Source organism: Coregonus lavaretus, assembly GCF_964263955.1.
Source record: "Coregonus lavaretus genome assembly, chromosome: 2".
Lineage (NCBI taxonomy): Eukaryota > Metazoa > Chordata > Actinopteri > Salmoniformes > Salmonidae > Coregonus > Coregonus lavaretus.
In genome coordinates this window covers 14,004,969-14,025,885 of record NC_139989.1, presented here as the reverse complement: position 1 = coordinate 14,025,885, position 20,917 = coordinate 14,004,969, and the positions used below count along the sequence as shown (strand labels likewise).

At 44.5% G+C, this 20,917-nt stretch overlaps 1 protein-coding gene across 4 annotated transcripts in view; it reads right to left on the bottom strand.

The window, feature by feature from the left end:
• Positions 1–1,037: 1,037 nt before the first annotated feature.
• Positions 1,038–20,917, bottom strand: part of arhgap21a (Rho GTPase activating protein 21a) — a 104,391-nt gene continuing 84,511 nt past the window's right edge. For 3 of the 4 annotated variants that reach the window (XM_084179095.1, XM_084179096.1, XM_084179098.1), the window contains 17 exons: positions 17,706–17,852; positions 17,388–17,481; positions 13,194–13,227; positions 12,167–12,289; positions 11,376–11,675; positions 10,761–10,825; positions 10,494–10,642; positions 10,165–10,307; positions 8,295–8,453; positions 8,039–8,117; positions 7,585–7,658; positions 7,415–7,504; positions 7,165–7,290; positions 6,975–7,016; positions 6,745–6,886; positions 4,568–4,599; positions 1,038–3,900 (listed from right to left, as the gene is read on the bottom strand). In XM_084179095.1, coding sequence (XP_084035221.1) covers positions 2,224–3,900; positions 4,568–4,599; positions 6,745–6,886; positions 6,975–7,016; positions 7,165–7,290; positions 7,415–7,504; positions 7,585–7,658; positions 8,039–8,117; positions 8,295–8,453; positions 10,165–10,307; positions 10,494–10,642; positions 10,761–10,825; positions 11,376–11,675; positions 12,167–12,289; positions 13,194–13,227; positions 17,388–17,481; positions 17,706–17,852 — 3,476 coding nt within the window. In that variant the 3' untranslated portion in view covers positions 1,038–2,223. The remainder of the gene's footprint in view (positions 3,901–4,567; positions 4,600–6,744; positions 6,887–6,974; positions 7,017–7,164; positions 7,291–7,414; positions 7,505–7,584; positions 7,659–8,038; positions 8,118–8,294; positions 8,454–10,164; positions 10,308–10,493; positions 10,643–10,760; positions 10,826–11,375; positions 11,676–12,166; positions 12,290–13,193; positions 13,228–17,387; positions 17,482–17,705; positions 17,853–20,917) is intronic. The other variant, XM_084179097.1, reaches the window with a different exon arrangement.

The following is a 20,917-nucleotide window of genomic DNA, read 5'->3' as shown; positions in this document are numbered from 1 at the left end:
TTTTTACTCCTGAACTTATTTATGCTTGCCATAAAATGGGTTGAATACTTATTGACTCAAGACATTTCAGCTTTTCATTTGTAATTAATTTGTAGAAATTTCAAAAAACATAATTCCACTTTGCCAGTGACAAATAAATCACCATTTAAATGTTCAGGGGTGTGAATACTTTCTGAAGGCACTGTAAATAAATAAAATAAAACCTTTTTTGGGAAATAATACCGCCACCAAAAAGGGCACTTTGGAGACTGATAGGGCAAACGGGCATGTGCTCTGGTAGAACCCTATCTGTGCACATACCTGCTTTGGTCAGCTGCTTTCTGGTGGTTGAGGTTGGACTGCAATTCCGATGACACACAGCAGCTGGTAATCCCATCCATGACTTACAAATGCCATACTATTACCACTTTGTATTACTCCTTGAGTAGCAAGCTCAAGGCTCATATTACCTTTCATCACTTGTGGTGTTAGAATTGTCAGGGAACCTCCCCCAAACTAATCATTTTAGCCAGCAATTCACTTTTCACCATCTATATCAGTGGACCATTAACTATTTAAGGGCTCGATTCAATCTGTAGCACTGAAGATGGTCCTCTGTAGCTCAGCTGGTAGAGCACGGCGCTTGTAACGCCAAGGTAGTGGGTTCGATCCCCGGGACCACCCATACACAAAAATTTATGCACGCATGACTGTAAGTCGCTTTGGATAAAAGCGTCTGCTAAATGGCATATTATTATTATATTATTAAGATCTGTGCTGTAGTGCAATTTAAAGGTTATTTCCGATTGAGCCAACATACAGTATACAGCGCTTACAGCGAATGCAGTTGCCACAAACATTTATATTGCACTGTGGCGCAGGTCTTCAGTGCCACGGATTGAATGAAACCCTAAATGTATTTTTAGATTAAATGAGCCCAAATCAACCAAACTAAACATTATATAAAGGTTGCACATGGTATAGTGCTCCATTGGCTTTCCTTTGCAAATCGGGAAAACTAAGTCTAAAGTAAAACAACCTGGACAGGACAAACAGAATCAAATAAAGATTATTTATTTCCAGTGTTTCTTGAGGGAGGGTGTTGCACCCTTGTTTTGCTGTACACAGGCAAGCTGTTCACTGTCCAGGAAGCATTGTTTCATACAGTTTTCAGAGATGAACATTTCTCCCAGGTCATAAGTAACCATGCTTTTTTACTGCACTTGAAAAATACAAAGAGAAAAAAAATATATATACATTGAAATATGAACTTAATAGGACCCAAAAAACAACAAGACCGGAATGCCTTAGAATTGGAAGCTTGGATTTTTGCATGATGTTACTTTTTTAAAACAGTAAAATAATTGTGTTTCCTTGATACAATTAAGTAATTAAACAAAATATTGTGTTTACAAGTGTGGGAAAAAACATGGCACCCTATCTATTCCCATAAATCAATTCAAGAGGCACTTTTTCTTTAATAAAGAATCAAACATGATTACTAAAGTTTTTAAAAAATGTGGACTTGAATTGTACAGAGGGTTCCGAATACCAAGCGTACCAAGCATCTATCATACATTACACTACATTTTTTTTATTTGATCAAAACAACCATAATTCTGTCCCTCAAGCAAATATGTCTGTTATGATGCACTGTAAAAAATAACTCCCCACAGTACACAGCTCAGAAAGCAGCCCTCAGAAATGAGCATACTTCAAGTACTGATTTTTTAAAAATGTAATTCTAACAAGCAACTGTGTTAGTCAACATAATTAAGAATATACATTGAAAACGTAATTTCCTTAAATGTCTACCTCTTGTAGAATTAGTTATGTATTCTTTAGTAATACTCAAGTTAATGCATCACAGTCCAGGCTTTCACGTCCCATTGATGTGTGTGCTGTCGATCACACAAAACCACCTATGAATGTTCTTGTATTACTGGGATTTGAGCACAAGGATGGAAGTGAATTTTTTATGTCTGTTCCAGTACAAAGTCACCAAGTCAACTAAAGCGATGACACACAAACAAACCTGTTTAACTTGACTCCAGTTACATTTCTTATGAGCCTATACACATATGTACAGTAGATATATATATATATATATACAAAATATATATATTTTGTAAAAAAAAAAAAAGAAGTGCAGTAACCCTTGGTAAGGTATCTTAATACATACGTAAACCCGTTCTGTCTTATCTCATGCACTCACTCTTGTACACTCAACACACCCTTGCTGTTTCATAGATACTGATAGAATCGTGAGCGGACGACTTGTGCTCCTGACAGTTTGTGTGGGTGCGCGTCGTCAGCCGCCAGGTTGAGGCTGGCTTTGTTTTTGCCTTGCGGCCCACCTCCGTTCACTTGCTCCCCCACCATAGGCTGTAGGCCTGGGGAGCCAGAGGGCCTCTCTGGGGTGGTGCCCTGTGCTTGTGCCCTGTTCCCCTCTGGGACAACTTTGGGTGGGGTGTCCATGCTGAACTCTGACACTCCGGCCCGACAGCGCTCGCGGGCGATCCAGTCCCGAATGGAGAAGTCCTGAGAGGAGCACTTTGGCTTGAGGCGGTCCATGGCTGACAGCTCAGCCGCCTGGTCCACCCCTCCTTGCTCCCTCCAGTCGTTGATGACGGCCAGTTCTGCAAAGTCCCGCTGGCCCCCCATGGTGTGCCTACGCCGGATGTTTTTCTTCTTGCTGCGGGTCTCCGGGGAAGACTGGCTCTTTTGGGCACCCACGCCAAACATGTCATCAGCAGATGTGCGCAGACGGAACTTGAGCCTTTCTGTGATATTGAGGTGCAAGGCGGGCTCGGGAGGGCGCTCTGACTCACTGCGGAAGGAAGAGTTGAGGCTGCCGGTAGACCGCCCCTTCTTCATCACCTCTAAGACACGAGACAGTCGTGTTGACTCCGACCTACCCTCGACGCGTTCCCCGCTGCCAGTCCCACCCTCTATTGATGACTCGCTATCCGTCTTCTGTCGCAGGGACCGCCTCCTGGAGAGTGTGTCACACTCAATCAGTCTGTGGGACGGAAAGAGGCGACGGGGTTCCAGTTTGGGAGTCGTGCTCCCGTCAGCTGCTGCAGGATCAGGCTTTTCTGGTCCATGCCCAGTCTGGTTCTGCACTAAGGCAGGCATGGTTTGGACATTTCCACCCCCTGTGGCGAACACAGGGAAGTCGCTCTCGCTGTCAGTCTCCATGGGCCGGCCTTCACTGATAAGCTCGCTGCGCTCGTCATCTGCCTCGTCACCACCAAGAACCTCTGGACTGAGTGCGCTAGAGTCTGCTGCAGTCAGGAAGGTGATGGACGAGGTGGTGGAATAGTCAGAGGTGATGGAACTCACCTCTGCCCCAGCTGATGCCCCAGGTCCAGCCGCTGATAGATCAGGAGCAGCAGCTCCTGACACCCACTTCTTAGGTCGTGCCCTGGGCATGGAAGCCCCAGAGCTCATGGTGCCCAGATCAGAAGTAGGCTCATCCAGCTGGGACAGGGGGTCCGATAAGGAGGGCTTTCCAAGCGGGGCTGTGCGGTAACTGAGTCTGGGGGAGACTGAGTTTTTGGGTGAGGGGGCAGGTGAGGGCTGCCTTGACGAGGGCTTCTCCCTTATAAAGAAAGAGTTCCTGTGCTCCTTTTTGTTTTGGGGTGTGAGCTCGATACCTCTCCCATTCTCCTTCTTCTCTCCTGTTCTTGCTTGCTCTTTTGCTTCAGGGCTGACACTGATCCCTTGCTCCACCTCGAGGCTGTGATTCTGCTTCTGGCCAGGGAGCTCCTTCTTAGGGAACACTGAGTCTAGGTCATCATCAGAGCTGCTAAGCTGCGGCTTGTCCTTGGGCTTCTTTCTTTTGCGGTTGGCTGCAGCAAAGATCGAGGAGACCAGGTGCTCGCGGCTGCACTGGTCCTTCCCGGACCCCCAGGAACCCTATAGAGAGGGAGAGAAACAAGTCAGAACCTGTACCACAGAAACCCCCCTTGGGAGAACAACGCACAGAAAAACCCTCTAACCGCTGCCTGAGTTCTTGGCCAACCAGTACTCCACCTGTTCCTCTGAAAATGCCACAAACCAAAAGGGTGGACAGAGAGTAGGAACATTAGTGACAGGACGACAACTACAACTGAACCATGCCAGCCTTGCAGCAACAGCAGAAGCAGCAACAGCAGCACACTTAAGCAGCCCAGCACGGGAAGCTTGATGTTCTGCATGAATTCATGTGTTCTGAGCCAAAGCTGAGAGAGGCAGCCAGATGACAGCAGTGCAGTAATGGTAAGCACCAGTTCCTGCACTGTCTATGGTGTGAGTGTTCCTTTTGTTGAAGTAAAATGTCCCAGTAAAGATTGGACAGACTTGTGAAGTTTGGACCCAACACAGTTTAATGTTTGACATGAAAGGCTGTGTTTATACTGTTGCTTGTTTGTTTTGTTAGTGTTCAGTATTCACAGACTAAACTCCACCTGGCCTACTGTCACACATGGGGGAATCAGTGCTTTGATCTTGCCTTGTGACCTGACCTTTGTTCTGCTCACCTACCAATTTTTTCCTCCCCACACTACATTCAGCTGGAGAGAGCAGACACTGGGCACACACTCACCTTCGATTTAGCAGAGTCACTAGTGGGTGAATCTGTAAGAAAAAGGGAGAGGAGAGAGGAACATGTTAGATTATCCACCAATTATTCAAAACAACATGTGGGACAACCAGACAACATCCACAATAGTGCAATATGAAAAAGCCAGTAACAGAGAGAACCATGACGAGGATAGTACCCACAGATGAGACACTGTGCTTGATGTAAAGAGCCTGGCATATAAGTGGACAGAAGGATGACAGAAACACGAAGAGGAGGCAAGCCATGCAGTGAGCACTATGTTACACTCAGATCCACATCCACCCGGGTGGGGTGTTCTTTCATGGAAACATAGAAACCTCAGTACATGCAAAACTGAAAGTCATTCTGGATAAAAGATAAGTAGGACTGAGCACAGAAGATGCTAGGGCCAGGTAAGTCCTTCCAACTTGTCTAAAACAATAATACCCAAATATATCAGGATACTGAGTGAAACTGTGGTAATGGGAAATATATCCAAGGTGCATTTCACAACAGCAGGCCAATGAGACAACAATGAAAATATGCCATGCAGGAAGTCAATGGATTCCCTCTGTGTGGTCTATGCTATACAGCAAACCAAAGCCTCCAATTACTGATCAAAAGAGCTCTAGCACAATCTCTTGTTTTTGCCTGAAATGATAGTCAAATTACAAACCTAGCACATCTGACTAGTGATGAATGTTACTTCATTGAGGAGACTTTGTTAACATGTAATTACTCTAGTATTACCTTAACTATTGACTCAACGAACACATAGGATTATGGTTCTAAGAAAGAGTAGTCTATAAATGTGTGAAGTCTTATGGCTTCAGTTAGAGGCTAACAAAAAGAGAGAGTATATTCAGTCTAGTTGAGCCGAGGAGGGGATGGACTGAATGAAAAGTACGGGGGAATATATTGCCATGACAACAGTGACGACGACCATGAAATGAACCATGAGGCTAAGACATGAGAGGGGGGTCACAGAGGGGCTAGCTATGAACAGAGAGGACACTACATGAGAAAGAATGCCAGCAAGGAAAATATTTATCCACTGCTGCCTAGTTGATCTTGTATTGATCTTTGACTGACTATACTTTTTTACATAGCCAAGCCCCCCTACACACCCCTTGAAGACAGATGGTGGCACAGTATGCGAGTGCACATTGACTGGTGAGGTAGAAACCTGGGGACCATACCATGCTATCTCTCCTGTTGCGAGAAGCTTGCGAGACAGTGAGGAGAGACAGTGGAGAGCCTTTCAGACAGTAGCACCTGTCTGTGTTAGGTATACTCAGATACAAAACGGACACCACCGGATGTCCAGTACCATGTGGCCGCTGCTCTGCTTCCCTTTCACATTTTCTTTGTCAAACGGTTTCATCACGTTTCTCTTATGACGGTTTTCTCGAGCTTACAAGAAACGAGGGTTTCTGCAGACTAGACAGCTACACTGGGGGCAACAATCCTCCTTCTTCCTACAGTTCCAGCTGTCCATCACGGATATTATAGAGGCCATCAGTGACATCATGGTGTGATAGACACCTCCCACTTGGCCTGTGTCAAGATCAGTATGTGTGAATGCTGGGAAATCCTTTAGGACACCCGACAGAGTGGCACTAGAGACAGAGGGATCAGAGTTCACCTGTTGCTTTTTTTTCTCGTGTTAACTTTGGGAGAGAACATGCCGTGTTAGTGCAACAGTAGGCAGGATTAATAACAGGAGGAGAGGAAAAACCGACAGCCCAGTGGAGTTTGAATAAAGACACTAAAGATGGAGGGATGGTCAAAAAAAAGTTAAAGAACCTCATCATTTTGAGGCAAAGAAATTTAGCTGAAAATTGGAAACCAAGGAAGGAAAAATTTAAAAGAAAGGAAAATGTATAGATCAGACAAATTATTTTGTCCTTTCTCCTTTGTGTCATGGAGAAGAGGCAAGAATAATTTGCCCTCGCAAACCCACACAGGCTTCTGGAGTCATGACTAGGCATGGACATTTCTATCTTATGGTACAGCAAATGAAGCAAAGAAGGATCTCTTAGGAAGAAAGCAGCACTATCCATCAACACTCTCCAGACTTAATTACACTGAACCTCACACGCTCCTAGACTAAAAGACATTGGTCTCACCAGCGATAGACACAGTGGTTAGCAGGGAAAAGTAGTAAAAGGTTGACCCACCACCACAGAGTCGGTCTGGTCCAGGGAACACGTTACCTGAGACTTCCCCCTGTGTGGAGGCCGTGCGGCCGATGTTATTGAGCAGGTGGTCGATGTTGGGCACAGGCTGAGACTCCACCGCGTTCTCATATCGGGCCATTGTCTGAAAGGAACACAGTCAGGCAACAGGATGAACACTCTACAAGTTTCTCAAAAAATAGCAAATAGGGCAGCAACGTGCTTGTACCCACCACTGGCTCCCCATTGCCTTCCTCTGTGAAAAACCAGTCGTACTAGAAGGGAGCAAAGGAAAGGGAGCTTTATCTTTAGGGGATTCACATCACTTTTTTGATACATTTCTCAAATTAGTTCAAGTAGAAATGGTTTGATTTGCAGATTATGCACAAACAGTCTGCAATTAAGATGGTAAGTGGGACTCACATGCTGAATGAGAGTCTCTACGATCTTATACTGGTCGGGCATGTGGGTGACCATGTGGGTCATGTTGTCCTCTGAAGTGCGCACCAGAGTGGGACCAAACACAATGGCCAGGTTCCTAGGTTCCATCTAACACATAGGATTGTTAGGAACATACACATGCTTTACACATACATACCCTCACTACAATCACAGGTTCTCTAAGTTGAAAGTGAGGGCTGCCAGCCACTATTCAAGATGGAAATTACAAGACCTTATTTTTATCAGAGTTGTCAGCCACTGTTTTCAGATGAGCCGAGAGGAACTTGAGGGTCTCATAGTGATGATCTGGCAACTCGTGAAGCTGCAGTGAGAAGTAGGATAAGTATAAGGTACCATGCAATAATGTCAGTTAAGTTCACAATGAATGTCACATGAACCCACCATCCTCTTCAACAATTTCAGTCTTTCCACTGGATCCACTGTCCTGTTGGCCTCTATGAAGTCTGCATACTTCTCTACAGGGCACAAAGGAAACTGACATTGGTTTTACAGAAGAAGACAAAGGGTCTTGGTGTTATGAAAGTGAACACTAAACATAATATGTAATTAAGTGTTGGTTTCACACTCAACCACTAGGTGGCATAGTGACCCCTTAATCCAGCATTTTCCCAAACTCGGTCATGGGGACCCCAAGGGGTGCACGTTTAGATTTTTGCCCTAGCACTACACAGCTGATTAAAATAATCAAAGTTTGATGATGAGTTCATTATTTGACTCAGCTGTGTAATGCTAGGGCAAAAAACAAAACGTGCACCCCTTGGGGTCCCCAGGACCGAGTTTGGGAAACATTGCCTTAATGTATAGGCTATTGGTGGGAATCCTTGAATATTCTTACCATTAGTGAACAGAGGCTCTGGAAGTTTACGGAAGAAGGATTTAAGTAAACTGCTGATCACATTCAGATCCCTCCATTTCTGTCAAAGGCAGGTAAAAAAGTGATTTTAGACTAGAGGAAAGAAAAGACCATGGAAAAGGTGAGTGAAGAGAGGAGTGAAAAAAAGGATAGAACCAACATAAAGAAAGAGGATGAGCCAAAGACAATTGGAGAGAGGGAGAGAAAGTGGCATAATGTGTTGTGTTGAGTCACTCACGTCATCCTGGATGTCGATGTCGTTCATGCCTTTGTTGTTGAGCTCCTCCTGCATGTTGGAGATGGCTGCGTTGTTCCCTGGGACTCTGTAGATCCCTGTGTACTCCAGCCCTCTCTCCTCCACCAGGTTACAGCACACCTCCACGATGAGGGGAACAAACTACAACACCACACACAATGTGGACTCATCAATTGCCATTGCACCTTGGCAGCACCCTCAGAAAGGTGTGTGACAATGTGTTGAGAAGGCACTTTCTGATAAACCATTCCAATAAACATGAATGAGGAGATTGAGAGAGTATGTACAGTCGTGGTCAAAAGTTTTGAGAATGACAAGTATTGGTGTTATGAGATATTTTTGTCAGATGTTACTATGGTATACTGAAGTATAATTACAAGCATTCCATAAGTGTCAAAGGCTTTTATTGACAATTACATTAAGTTTATGCAAAGAGTCAATATTTGCAGTGTTGACCCTTCTTTTTCAAGACCTCTGCAATCCACCCTGGCATGCTGTCAATTAACTTCTGGGCCACATCCTGACTGATGGCAGCCCATTCTTGCATAATCAATGCTTGGAGTCTGTCAGAATTTGTGGGTTATTGTTTGTCCACCCGCCTCTTGAGGATCGACCACAGTTCTCAATGGGATTTAGGTCTGGGGAGTTTCCTGGCCATGGACCCAACATTTCGATGTTTTGTTCCCCGAGCCACTTAGTTATCACTTTTGCCTTATGGCAAGGTGCTCCATCATGCTGGAAAAGGCATTGGTCGTCACCAAACTGTTCTTGGATGGTTGGGAGAAGTTTCTCTCGTAGGATGTGTTGATACCATTCTTTATTCATGGCTGTGTTCTTAGGCAGAATTGTGAGTGAGCCCACTCCCTTCGCTGAGAAGCAACCCCACACATGAATGGTCTCAGGATGCTTTACTGTTGGCATGACACAGGACTGATGGTAGCGCTTACCTTGTCTTCTCCGGACAAGGTGTTTTCCAGATGCCCCAAACAACCAGAAAGGGGATTCATCAGAGAAAATGACTTTACCCCAGTCCTCAGCAGTCCAATCCCTGTACCTTTTGCAGAATATCAGTCTGTCCCTGATGTTTTTCCTGGAGAGAAGTGGCTTCTTTGCTGCCCTTCTTGACACCAGGCCATCCTCCAAAAGTCTTCGCCTCACTGTGCGTGCAGATGCACTCACACCTGCCTGCTGCCATTCCTGAGCAAGCGCTGCACTGGTGGTTCCCCGATCCCGCAGCTGAATCAACGTTAGGAGACGGTCCTGGTGCTTGCTAGACTTTCTTGGGCGCCCTGACGCCTTCTTCACAACAATTTAACCTCTCTCCTTGAAGTTCTTGATGATCCGAAAAATGGTTGATTTAGGTGCAATCTTACTAGCAGCAATATCCTTGCCTGTGAAGCCCTTTTTGTGCAAAGCAATGATGACGGCACGTGTTTCCTTGCAGGTAACCATGGTTAACAGAGGAAGAACAATGATTTCAAGCACCACCCTCCTTTTAAAGCTTCCAGTCTGTTATTCTGACTCAATCAGCATGACAGAGTGATCTCCAGCCTTGTCCTCGTCAACACTCTCACCTGTATTAACGAAAGAATCACTGACATGATGGCAGCTGGTCCTTTTGTGGCAGGGCTGAAATGCAGTGGAAATGTTTTTTGGGGATTAAGTTCATTTTCATGGCAAAGAGGGACTTTGCAATTAATTGCAATTCATCTGATCACTCTTCATGACATTCTGGAGTGTATGCAAATTGCCATCATCAAAACTGAGGCAGCAGACTTTGTGAAAATTAGTATTTGTGTCATTCTCAAAACTTTTGACCACGACTGTACTGTAGGTGTGAGTTTAATCTTACCCTGTTGGTGACAGCTGGGGGGCAGTCGTCCAGCCTCACCCCGAAAGTGATGCCTGGAGAAGGCTTCCTCTCAAAGGGCTTCCTCATCAGCCCTGGGATACCTTTCCTCCACATCCCCTTGTCTTTGGGTGGACTGGTGTCATCTGAAGGGTTAACACACGAAACATGAGGATAGTCTCACACGAGAATCAACACACACATACTGTATATATGGAGCAAAAAGCAATGGAATATTCAAAGCCTTGCTCAAAGATCAATCAGACATTCACAATACTCAAGTAAATGAATTGTTGAGAGCTAAGTGAAATGTTTTATCCCCTGGCTCTCACCTTTGTGCATGTTTTTCCTCTCCTGCTCTGCTTTGGGTAAGTGTGGACTTAGAGATTTGGTCTCCCCCTTCCCTCCCAGTAACGTCTGTCTGATGCTCAGCGACTGGCGTGACGGTTTGGGTGACGGTTCAGTCTTACTGCCTGTCGGGCTGGGTCACACACACAATACGTTTTGATGTCGTACGTCCAATAGGAGCCATCCACACAGGTCTCAATCTCCCTCTGTACTGCAGAGACTTTCTTTCTCTGTGGCCCCGCCCTGCTTACCTCATCAAGGTGTTGTACTCCTTGATCTTTCGGCTGATGAGGTCCCGACTGGTAAAGGCTGCGTTCTAAAACAAGAAAAAAGGCGGAAGGGGGAAAGGGAAGAAAAGGATAGCAGACGATGTTAACTCATCAGATGCAATATGACTCCCCTCCCCCTAGAAGACCCCATAAACTAGAGGTTCTACATAACCCACTGCTATCAGATGGCATAGGTAAAGCCAAATAAATATACCATAGTACCATAGTGGTTAAGGTCCTAATGGAGGGGAAAGAAGAGCTTCGGTTTCTAATAGAGGGGAGAACCTGTGGTAACGTTAGCCTATTTTAAGGTACAGTAGACCAGGGACGGGTCATTTGTGTGTGTATTATGTGACCTATGACCCGCAGCCAATCACTGTTAGCTGATCCTTATCAAGGGAGGGTTAGTGACAAAGTATACTTTATCTACATTTGTGTAATTAATGAAGTATTGGCTTTCCATGAGGTTGATCTTGTGTTTTCTACCATCACAGAAAGGGTTTGATTTCACTTTGCCACACATTTCTGTAAATCCTGGAGAACTTGATAGGATTTCATCTCCTGTATGGTGTGTGTGTGTGTGTGTGTCCCCCTCACCTCCTCGTCCAGGTTGCTGTTGTCCTGTATGACTCTGATCCAGGCCAGCATGTCTTCTCTGTCCTCTGCCTGGAACAGGTACTCACAGTCCGACGTGGTCAGCCGCAGGACATTCTTGCGTTTCGTGTCGCTGTAGGAGATGTCAATCAGACAGGCCTTGATGCTGATTGGCTGGGGCTCATCCTCCACCTGGGAGTTGGCATGAGCCTGTCCCTCCTTTTTGTCCTTATATAGGCAGAGGAAGTGGCCTCGCAGCACTGCGTACATCTGTTTCCAGGGGCGCATTCCCCCTCCAACACGCTGCAGAGAGAGAGGAGAGGCACAAACAATGATATTACTTAATGACAAGTATGAGAAATATGAGAAGTATGTCAGACACATAACACGGCAGTGAGGTAGACAGGCACTAATAAAGACATGGTCCTCTCTTGTAATTTGACACCGGCATTGCACATGAAATATCTCCACATCCTTGATGCATCTCATCTAAAATGGTTTGCCAAGAAAGTATGAGCTGCCATCATGTCCAGTGTAACCCACTAGAGGGGGAGTCATTTCCTCAAGGCAAACATGACAGAGTCAGGAATCTCAAACACATTTAGGTCAAAGCCAAGCTGGTCTGACAAGTGCAATGCACACAAAAACCGACACATTACTGTTACTAAATATCTAAAAGAGGAAGAGGATTATGCACCACTCTTTCTAAACCATGTCACAGGTGATAAAATGGACCGCCTTGACCCCCTATGTGTGTGGCGTGTGGATGTGTGTGGGTAACACTGTACACACACCTTGCTCTTGTCCGTGTTGATCTGTCGGAAGTGGAGCATGCCCTCCTTGGTAGCATCACTGAAGACATCTGATGAGGAATCTCTCCTGGATCCGGAATCTTCTGAAGACCTGTCCACCGTCGCCTTTAACACAACAAACACATGAGTTACCTCACTACAGTCTCATACATACACAATACTGCAAAATGGTGTACTTGGCTTTGTAAGCTGCTAATCAGGTCATAACTTCCATTCAGTCTGCCTCTGGGGCCATTCAGCAGGCTGGATAATGAGGACGGGTCATGTGGAGTCCCTCCAGTGGACAGTTCGCTGATTGGATGACCCTTGCCTGACTTCTATTATATGGCCCAGTATCTGACATTATGGCCCATTCCAGTGAGCAGACAGACAGAAATAGCAAAGCTGGGTCTTTAGAGCTCATTTGGTTTTATAGTCTCACTCATTATCCATTTTACAACCACTATTGACTAACATCAATGCTAGCCGTTCAGAGGAGTGACTCTTATCTTTATGCTGTGAACCTCTGGGCAGCATATGCAGGTAAAACAAATTATAATGATGCAGTCGAGTCTGATAGCCAGTAGGCACATCAACATTTCTGTGGAAAGTGACCAGAGGGTTCGTCCATACTCCCTATTACATTTACATTTTAGTCATTTAGCAGACGCTCTTATCCAGAGCGACTTACAGTTAGTGCATACATTTTCATACTGTTCATACTATTACAGTTTGTTGTTACGTGGGCTGATGTTAGGTAACACTTTATTTGGTTAGTCCATCTGGAGATGCTCTACAGACAGTAACATTTAAACTATCTACAAACCCTAGCTCTAACCCTAACCCTTATCTTAACCCTTACCCTAGCCCTTACCCTTATTCTTAACCTAACCCTAACCTTAGTAAGTAGTTGCTTATCAACATACAGTTGGTTGATAGTATGACCATCTGTAGAGCATCTACAGATGGAAAATCTGGACTATCCAAATGTAACCTGATAATGATATTACTGTGTTGAGGTTGGACTCACCTTTCTACGGCCCTTTAGACCAGGTATGTCTCTCCTACAAGGAACATAGAAATACGAAAATAGAAAGATTAATCACAAGTTAGTCTTAAATGAAAATGACTAAAATGTACAGTGCATATAGAAATTACACACCCCTTCACATTTTGTTGCATTACAAAGTGGGATTGAAATATATTTAATTGAGTTACAGTTCATAAGGAAATCAGTTAATTGAAATAAATTCATCAGGCCCTAATCTATGGATTTACATTTGACATTTTAGTCATTTAGATTTCACATGACTGGAAATACAGATATGAATGTTGGTCACAGATACCTTAAAAAAAAAAGTAGGGGCATGGATCAGAAAACCATTCAGTATCTGGTGTGACCACCATTTGCTTCATGCAGCGCGACACATCTCCTTCCCAGAGTGTTGATCAGGCTGTTGATTGTGGCCTGTGGAATGTTGTCCAACTCCTATTCAATGACTGTGAGAAGTTGCTGGATATTGGCGGGAACTGGACCACGCTGTCGTACACATCAATCCAGAGCATCCCAAACATGCTCAATGGGTGACATATCTGGTGAGTATGCAGGCCATGGAAGAACTGGTACATTTTCAGCTTCCAGGAATTGTGTACAGATCCTTGCGACATGGGGCCGTGCATTATCATGCTGAAACATGAGATGAGGCGGTGTATGAATGGCACGACAAAGGCCTCAGGATCTCGTCATGGTTTCTCTGCACATTCAAATTGCCATCAATAAAATGCAATTGGGTTCGTTGTCCGTAGCTTATGCCTTCCCATACCATAACCCCACCGCCACCATGGGGCACTCTGTTCACAACGTTGACATAAGCAAACCACTCGCCCACACGACGCCATACACGTGGTCTGTGGTTGTGAGGCCGGTTGGATGTACTGCCAAATTCTCTAAAATGGAAGTTGGAGGTGGCTTATGGTAGAGAAATGAACATTCAATTTTCTGGCAACAGCTCTGGTGGAAATTCCTGCAGTCAGCATGCCAATTGCACGCTCCCTCAAAACTTGAGACATCTGTGGCATTGTGTTGTTTATGTATTTACGCCATGTTTGTGAAACAAGTTTAAACAAATCTGTGCCCATAATTTCAGAGAAAAGCTTTTTGTGCATATGGAACATTTCTGGGATCTTTTATTTCAGCTCATTAAACATGGGACCAACACTTTACATGTTGCGTTTATATTTATGTTCAGTTTATATGGATACACTGTGTGTAATAATAGGGGTTGACATGATTTTTGAATGACTACCCCTTCCTCTGTCCCTCATATATACAACATATGTAAGGTCCCTCAGTCAAGTACTACTTCAAGCACAGATTCAACTACAAAGACCAGGGAGCTTTTTGAAATCAAATCAAATTGTATTTGTCACATGCGCCGAATACAACAGGTGTAGACCTTACAGTGAAATGCTTACTTACAAACCCTTAACCAACAATGCAGTTTTTAAGAAAAATAAGTGTTAAGTAAAAAATAGATAAGTAAAAAATATAAATAACAAATAATTAAAGAGCAGCAGTAAAATCACATTAGTGAGGCTATATAAAAGGGGTACCGATACAGAGTCAATGTGTGGGGGCACAGGTTAGTCGAGGTAATTGAGGTAATATGTACATGTAGGTAGAGTTAAATTGACTATGCATAGATAATAAACAGAGTAGCAGCAGCGTAAAAGAGGGGGTGGGGGGGGGGGGGGTGGGGGGTAGAAGCTGTTCAGGAGTCTTGTGGCTTGGGGGTAGAAGCTGTTAAGAAGCCTTTTGGACCTAGACTTGGCGCTCCGGTAACACGCTTGCCGTGCGGTAGCAGAGATAATTTTTAGGGCCTTCCTCTGACACCGCCTGGTATAGATGTCCTGGATGGCAGGAAGCTTCGGCCCAGTGATGTACTAGGCCGTACGCACTACCCTCTGTAGTGCCTTGCGGTCGGAGGCAGTGCAGTTGCCATACCAGGCAGTGATGCAACCAGTCAGGATGCTCTCGATGGTGCAGCTGTAGAATATTTTGAGGATCTGAGGACCCATTCCAAATCTTTTCAGTCTCCTGAGAGGGAATAGGCTTTGTCGTGCCCTCTTCACGACTGTCTTGGTGTGTTTGGACCATGATAGTTTGTTGGTGATGTGGACACCAGGGAACTTGAAGCTCTCAACCTGCTCCACTACATCCCTGTCGATGGGAATGGGGGCGTGCTCGGTCCTCTTCTTTTTGCTGTAGTCCACAATCATCTCCTTTGTCTTGATCACGTTGAGGGAGAGGTTGTTATTCTGGCACCACACGGCCAGGTCTCTGACCTCCTCCCTATAGGCTGTCTTATCGTTGTCGGTGATCAGGCTGTTGTGTCGTCGGCAAACTTAATGATGGTGTTGGAGTCGTGTCTGGCCATGCAGTCATGGGTGAACAGGGAGTACAGGAGGGGACTGAGGACACACCCCTGAGGGGCCCCCGTGTTGAGGATCAGTGTGGCGGATGTGTTGTTACCTACCCTTACCACCTGGGGGCGGCCCATCAGGAAGGCCAGGATCCAGTTGCAGAGGGAGGTGTTTGGTCCCAGGGTGCTTAGCTTAGTGATGAGCTTTGAGGGCACTATGCTGTTGAACGCTGAGCTGTAGTCAATGAATAGCATTCTCACGTAGGTGTTCCTTTTGTCCAGGCTACGGAGAGCGTGATCACACAGTCGTCCGGAACAGCTGATGCTCTCATGCATGCTTCAGTGTTGCTTGCCTCGAAGCGAGCATAGAAGTGATTTAGCTCGTCTGGTAGGCTCGTGTCACTGGGCAGCTCGCGGCTGTGCTTCCCTTTGTAGTCTGTAATAGTTTGCAAGACCTGCCACATCCGACGAGCGTCGGAGCCGGTGTAGTACTATTCAATCTTAGTCCTGTAGACGCTTTGCCTGTTTGATGGTTCGTCAGAGGGCATAGCGGGATTTCTTATTAGCGTCCGGGTTAGAGTCCAGCTCTTTGAAAGAGGCAGCTCTACCCTTTAGCTCAGTGCGGATGTTGGCTGTAATCCATGGCTTCTGGTTGGGGTATGTACGTACGGTCACTGTGGGGACGACGTCATCGATGCACTTATTGATGAAGCCAGTGACTGATGTGGTTTACTCCTCAATGTCATCGGAACAATCCCGGAACATATTCCAGTCTGTGCTAGCAAAACAGTCCTGTAGCTTAGCATCATAAAGAAGGGCAGTGATTGGTAGATGGGTAACAATAACAAACAATAGATCTTTGAGCATGGTCAAGTTAATAATTATGCTGTGGATTATGTAATAAACCTCCCAGACACATCAAAGATGCAGTTGTCCTTCTGAACTGAGCTGCAGGACAGGAAACTGCTTAGGGATGTTACCATGAGGCTATTGGTGATTTTAAAACTTTTAAAACAGCTACAGTGTTCAAAGGCTGTGATAGGAGAAAACTGAAGATGGATCATCAACATTGTAGTGACTCGGCAAAGGAATACACTTTTTGGCCTAAATGCAAAGCCCTATGTTTGATGCAATTCCAACACAACACATGCCTCCTTATTTTCAAGCATGGTGGTGGCTGCATCATGGTATGGGTATGCTTGACATCGGCAAAGAATGGGGAGTTTTCAGGATGAAAAGAAATGGGATGGAGCTAGCCACAGGCAAAATCCTAGAGGAAAACCTGCTTCAGTCTGTTTTACACCAGACACTGCGAGAGGAATTCATCTTTCAGCACGACAATAACCTACAACACAAGGCCACATCTACACTGGAGTTGCTTACCAAGAAGACAGTGAATGTTCCTGAGTGGCCAAGTTACAGTTTTGACTTAAATCTGCTTGAAATTCTATGGCAAGTCATGATCCCCAACACCTTGACAGAGCTTGAAGAATTTTGAAAAGAATAATGCACAAATATTGCACAATACAGGTGTGCAAAGCTCTTATGAGACTTACCCAAGAAGACTCACTGCTGTATTCGCTGCCAAACGTGTTTCTAACAGGTATATTAGTGTTTTATTTTTCATTAAATCGTTACAAAATGTTAGAATTCTTCTTGCGCTGACAGAGTATTTTGTGTAGATCGTTGACAAAAAATGACAATTAAATCAATTTTAATCCCACTTTGTAACAAATAAAATGTGAAGAAAAAAGGGGGCGTAGACTGCACTGGTCCACCATTTTAGGCCAAATGATACTCACCCTTCCCTGTAGTTATCCAGACCCTCATCGTAGGATTTGGACCGCTCCGTTTTGGTACCAGAATCCGACTCAATAGTTGTGAGCCGAAAATAATCTTTAAAAATAAAAGCCAAATGATTATCAAACAAGAAATAAGCCAAAGAACAAACTTTGAATAGGAATTTCCTAGCTCAAGGCTGTAAGTGTCCCAAGCTTGTTTGTGGATCAAGTATTCAAATTCAGCCATCAACTAATACTAATACACAATTTTTAAAGCATGCATATTGTTGCTGTCAGTACCTGCACAGCTTGTTTTTTCTAAAAAGGGGGTAACCTTACCGTGGTCATGTGACCGCTGTCGTCGAATGAGAGGAGATGGAGAGGTGGGGCTGGGTGGGATGGTGGTGACAATTGGAGTAACAGATATTACAGCTGAAGCGGGAATGTGACTGGTGTCCTGATCGATACTTGGACTGGATGGCTCATCTGGAAATGAAGTGAGGAGAACCAAAGTGAAACAAGAGTAGAGACGATTCCTGTTCTACTCCAAACAAAACATTGAATAAAAATAGATTAATTGTAAATCCCGGTAAAAGTAGGCTGTCTCATACTTAACATCACTAATGAAGTCTACTGTGGCATAAAGACACAGTCACGCATCAGCGCTCAGGACTGAGTGAAACTCATACTGAAGCAGTCTATGTTATCTCCGTTTGAGACCAATTTACAGACTGCAATAAACCATAAATGCCATGATGGCGAAATATAGGCATACACAGCTAAACACACAGTCTGGTTATGAGAGTACATGACACTTATTCAGAGACAGCCAGGCATATTCATGGAGCCGGCATGGCCACTAGAGATAACCCAGTCCACACCTGCCACAATCAACAAACACACAGGAAGGGAAAGTGAGCTGATGTTTCATCACCGTTCTCAGTCTGATCAGGTAAGCAGACATAACCAAGGTGCAGGCTACACCCAGGCAAGTCATAATGTTACCGAGTACTGTGAGTAATCCTGCCTTTGCCATTCTGTCCCAGGCAGCTGGTGACACAAGGTACAGGATGGAAGTGACTGGCAATAATAAGGAGAGTGCCATGAATACTAACAGGGCACACAGAAATGTATCACTACCAAAAGCATTTAATTATAATGCATTTTTACATTGACATTTTTGTCCTTTAGCAGACACTCTTATCCAGAGCGACTTACGGCAGATTTAGGGTTAAGAGCCTTGCTCAAGGGCACAGACAGATTTTTTCACTTAGTTGGTTCGGGGATTCGAACCAGCCCTTTCAGTTACTGGCCCAGGCTACCTGCCGTCAAAAACAAAGTGTTTCACAGATGTATCTGTATCATCCATATAATACCATTGTATTACTCTCTCTGTGAACTGGTTCAACCCAAACCAGAGTACAATCAGCCAATATGTCAGCCAAATATTTTATTAGAAGGAAAATAAAACATAGACCTGAGCAATCCGAAAGCTTACATTCATATGTGTGCCTAAGCAAAACATTTCCCATTTAATAGTGCACATTAACATGAAACATCTGACCTGTTTCTTCGGCTGCAGAGATTGTTACAGTGAAATTCCCCAACATAACCTCACAGATCGTTTCCATGATACGGCTGCCAAATCGAGACAGATGTTCCCTATTTCATGTGTTTGTGAAAACAGCAACAAACAGTGTTGTTCGACACATGTACTTGAAACGCCTCGCGTTGTCAGTTCAAGCCATCAAGTTTAAAATGGAACAGCTGCCAAAATGTAAGACTACCCAAAACAGAGCAATATGGCTGGGGATTGAATCAGTGAGTGATAGTACAAACATTGTTGCTCAGCTAATAGTATACATCATAAACTGGGTGGTTCGAGCCCTGAAGGCTGATTGGCTGAAAGCCGTGGTATATCAGACCGTATACCACGGGTATGACAAAACATTTTCTTTCTAATTACGTTGGTAACCAGTTTATAATAGCAATAAGGCACCTCGGGGGTTTGTGGTATATGGCCAATATACAACGGCTAAAGGCTGTATCCAGGCACTCCGCGTTGCGTCATGCATAATCCAGGCTCTGTCGTAGCTGGCCGCGACCGGGAGACCCATGGGGCGGCGCACAATTGGCCCAGCATCGTCCAGGGTAGGGGAGGGATGTAGCTCAGTTGGTAGAGCATGGCGTTTGCAACGCCAGGGTTGTGGGTTCGATTCCCACAGGGGGGCCAGTATGAGAAATAAAAAAATTATGTATGCACTCACTAACTGTAAGTCGCTCTGGATAAGAGTGTCTGCTAAATGACTAAAATGTAAAATGTAATGCATAAGAACAGCCCTTAGCCGTGGTATATTGGCCATATACCACACCCCCTCGGGTCTTATTGCTTAAGTATAGCATGCGACCACTACACAGGTAGGCTGCTGATTTATGCATGAGGCAGACTGAAGCTTATGAGCCACTGTGAGTGTTTGATTGAGTGAGTAGGTGCTTGTGAGAGAGAGCATGTAAAGGTGTGTGTGTGTGTGTGTGGTGTGAGTGTAAGAGGATATGATTAACCCATGTGGGCTCTAGGCTACTGGTGTCTGTCTGAGTAAAAGGTGCCCTGATTGGTGGATGATGGCTCATGTCATGTGGGGCCAGGTCAAGTTCAAGATCCTTCGGTCTCGTCAATGAAACTATTCAAACTATTCAAACCCAGAGCAGATCAAATCCACCTCAGACTAGCTTAAAAAAAACAACACCCTCAAATACTAAATACATGATATTAAGTCTACCAAAAAACAGTTCCATTCCGATCTGACAGCTGAAAAGTGCAGTGCTAATTGTGAACGCTTAAGATACTCCTACAATGCATTTCAAGCATATTTGCTCTAGGAAAACACAAGCAGGAATGGGACATTTGCATGTACTGAACCATATCGTATGTTCTGTCTTGTTCTCAGTACAAAATGACTGTCTGCCAGACACAATGCACAACAGTTGTTGGACAGTTGGATTGAATGGTAATTGTTGAACTGTGTAATGTCTAAATGAAGACAGGGTATTTGTTGGTATTGGTGCATTTAAGCATACTGGCAACAATGAATGTACTCTCTTCTCTTGTTAGATGTTTTGTTTAGGCATAGAACTTAATACGGGGATATACCTAGCTGACTGACACTTTCAACATATCTGCTAAATGAAATGGCAATGTATCAACAGTAATAATATCAGAATAAAATGGAATGTTATACAATTTCCCCATTTCAGAGACTTGTCCTGCCCTGACCCTGCATTACGACATACCTCAACAACAAATCTAGCTCTGTTCAAACAGCCAATAACCCCTGCCAAAAAAACTGTTATAGCCCAAATCCCTCTATCAATATGTACATTGGTGATATACTCTATCCAGATTATTTCACTGTATAGCACCAAGGAAACCATTTCTACAGTGTAAAGAAGTTGCACTAGAGCGATAACTGACAACTCACCATATTAGCTATGTTGACATTGAGAGATACAGGTTGGCATTTATTGTCATGGAGGCAGTTCTGCAGAGTAGT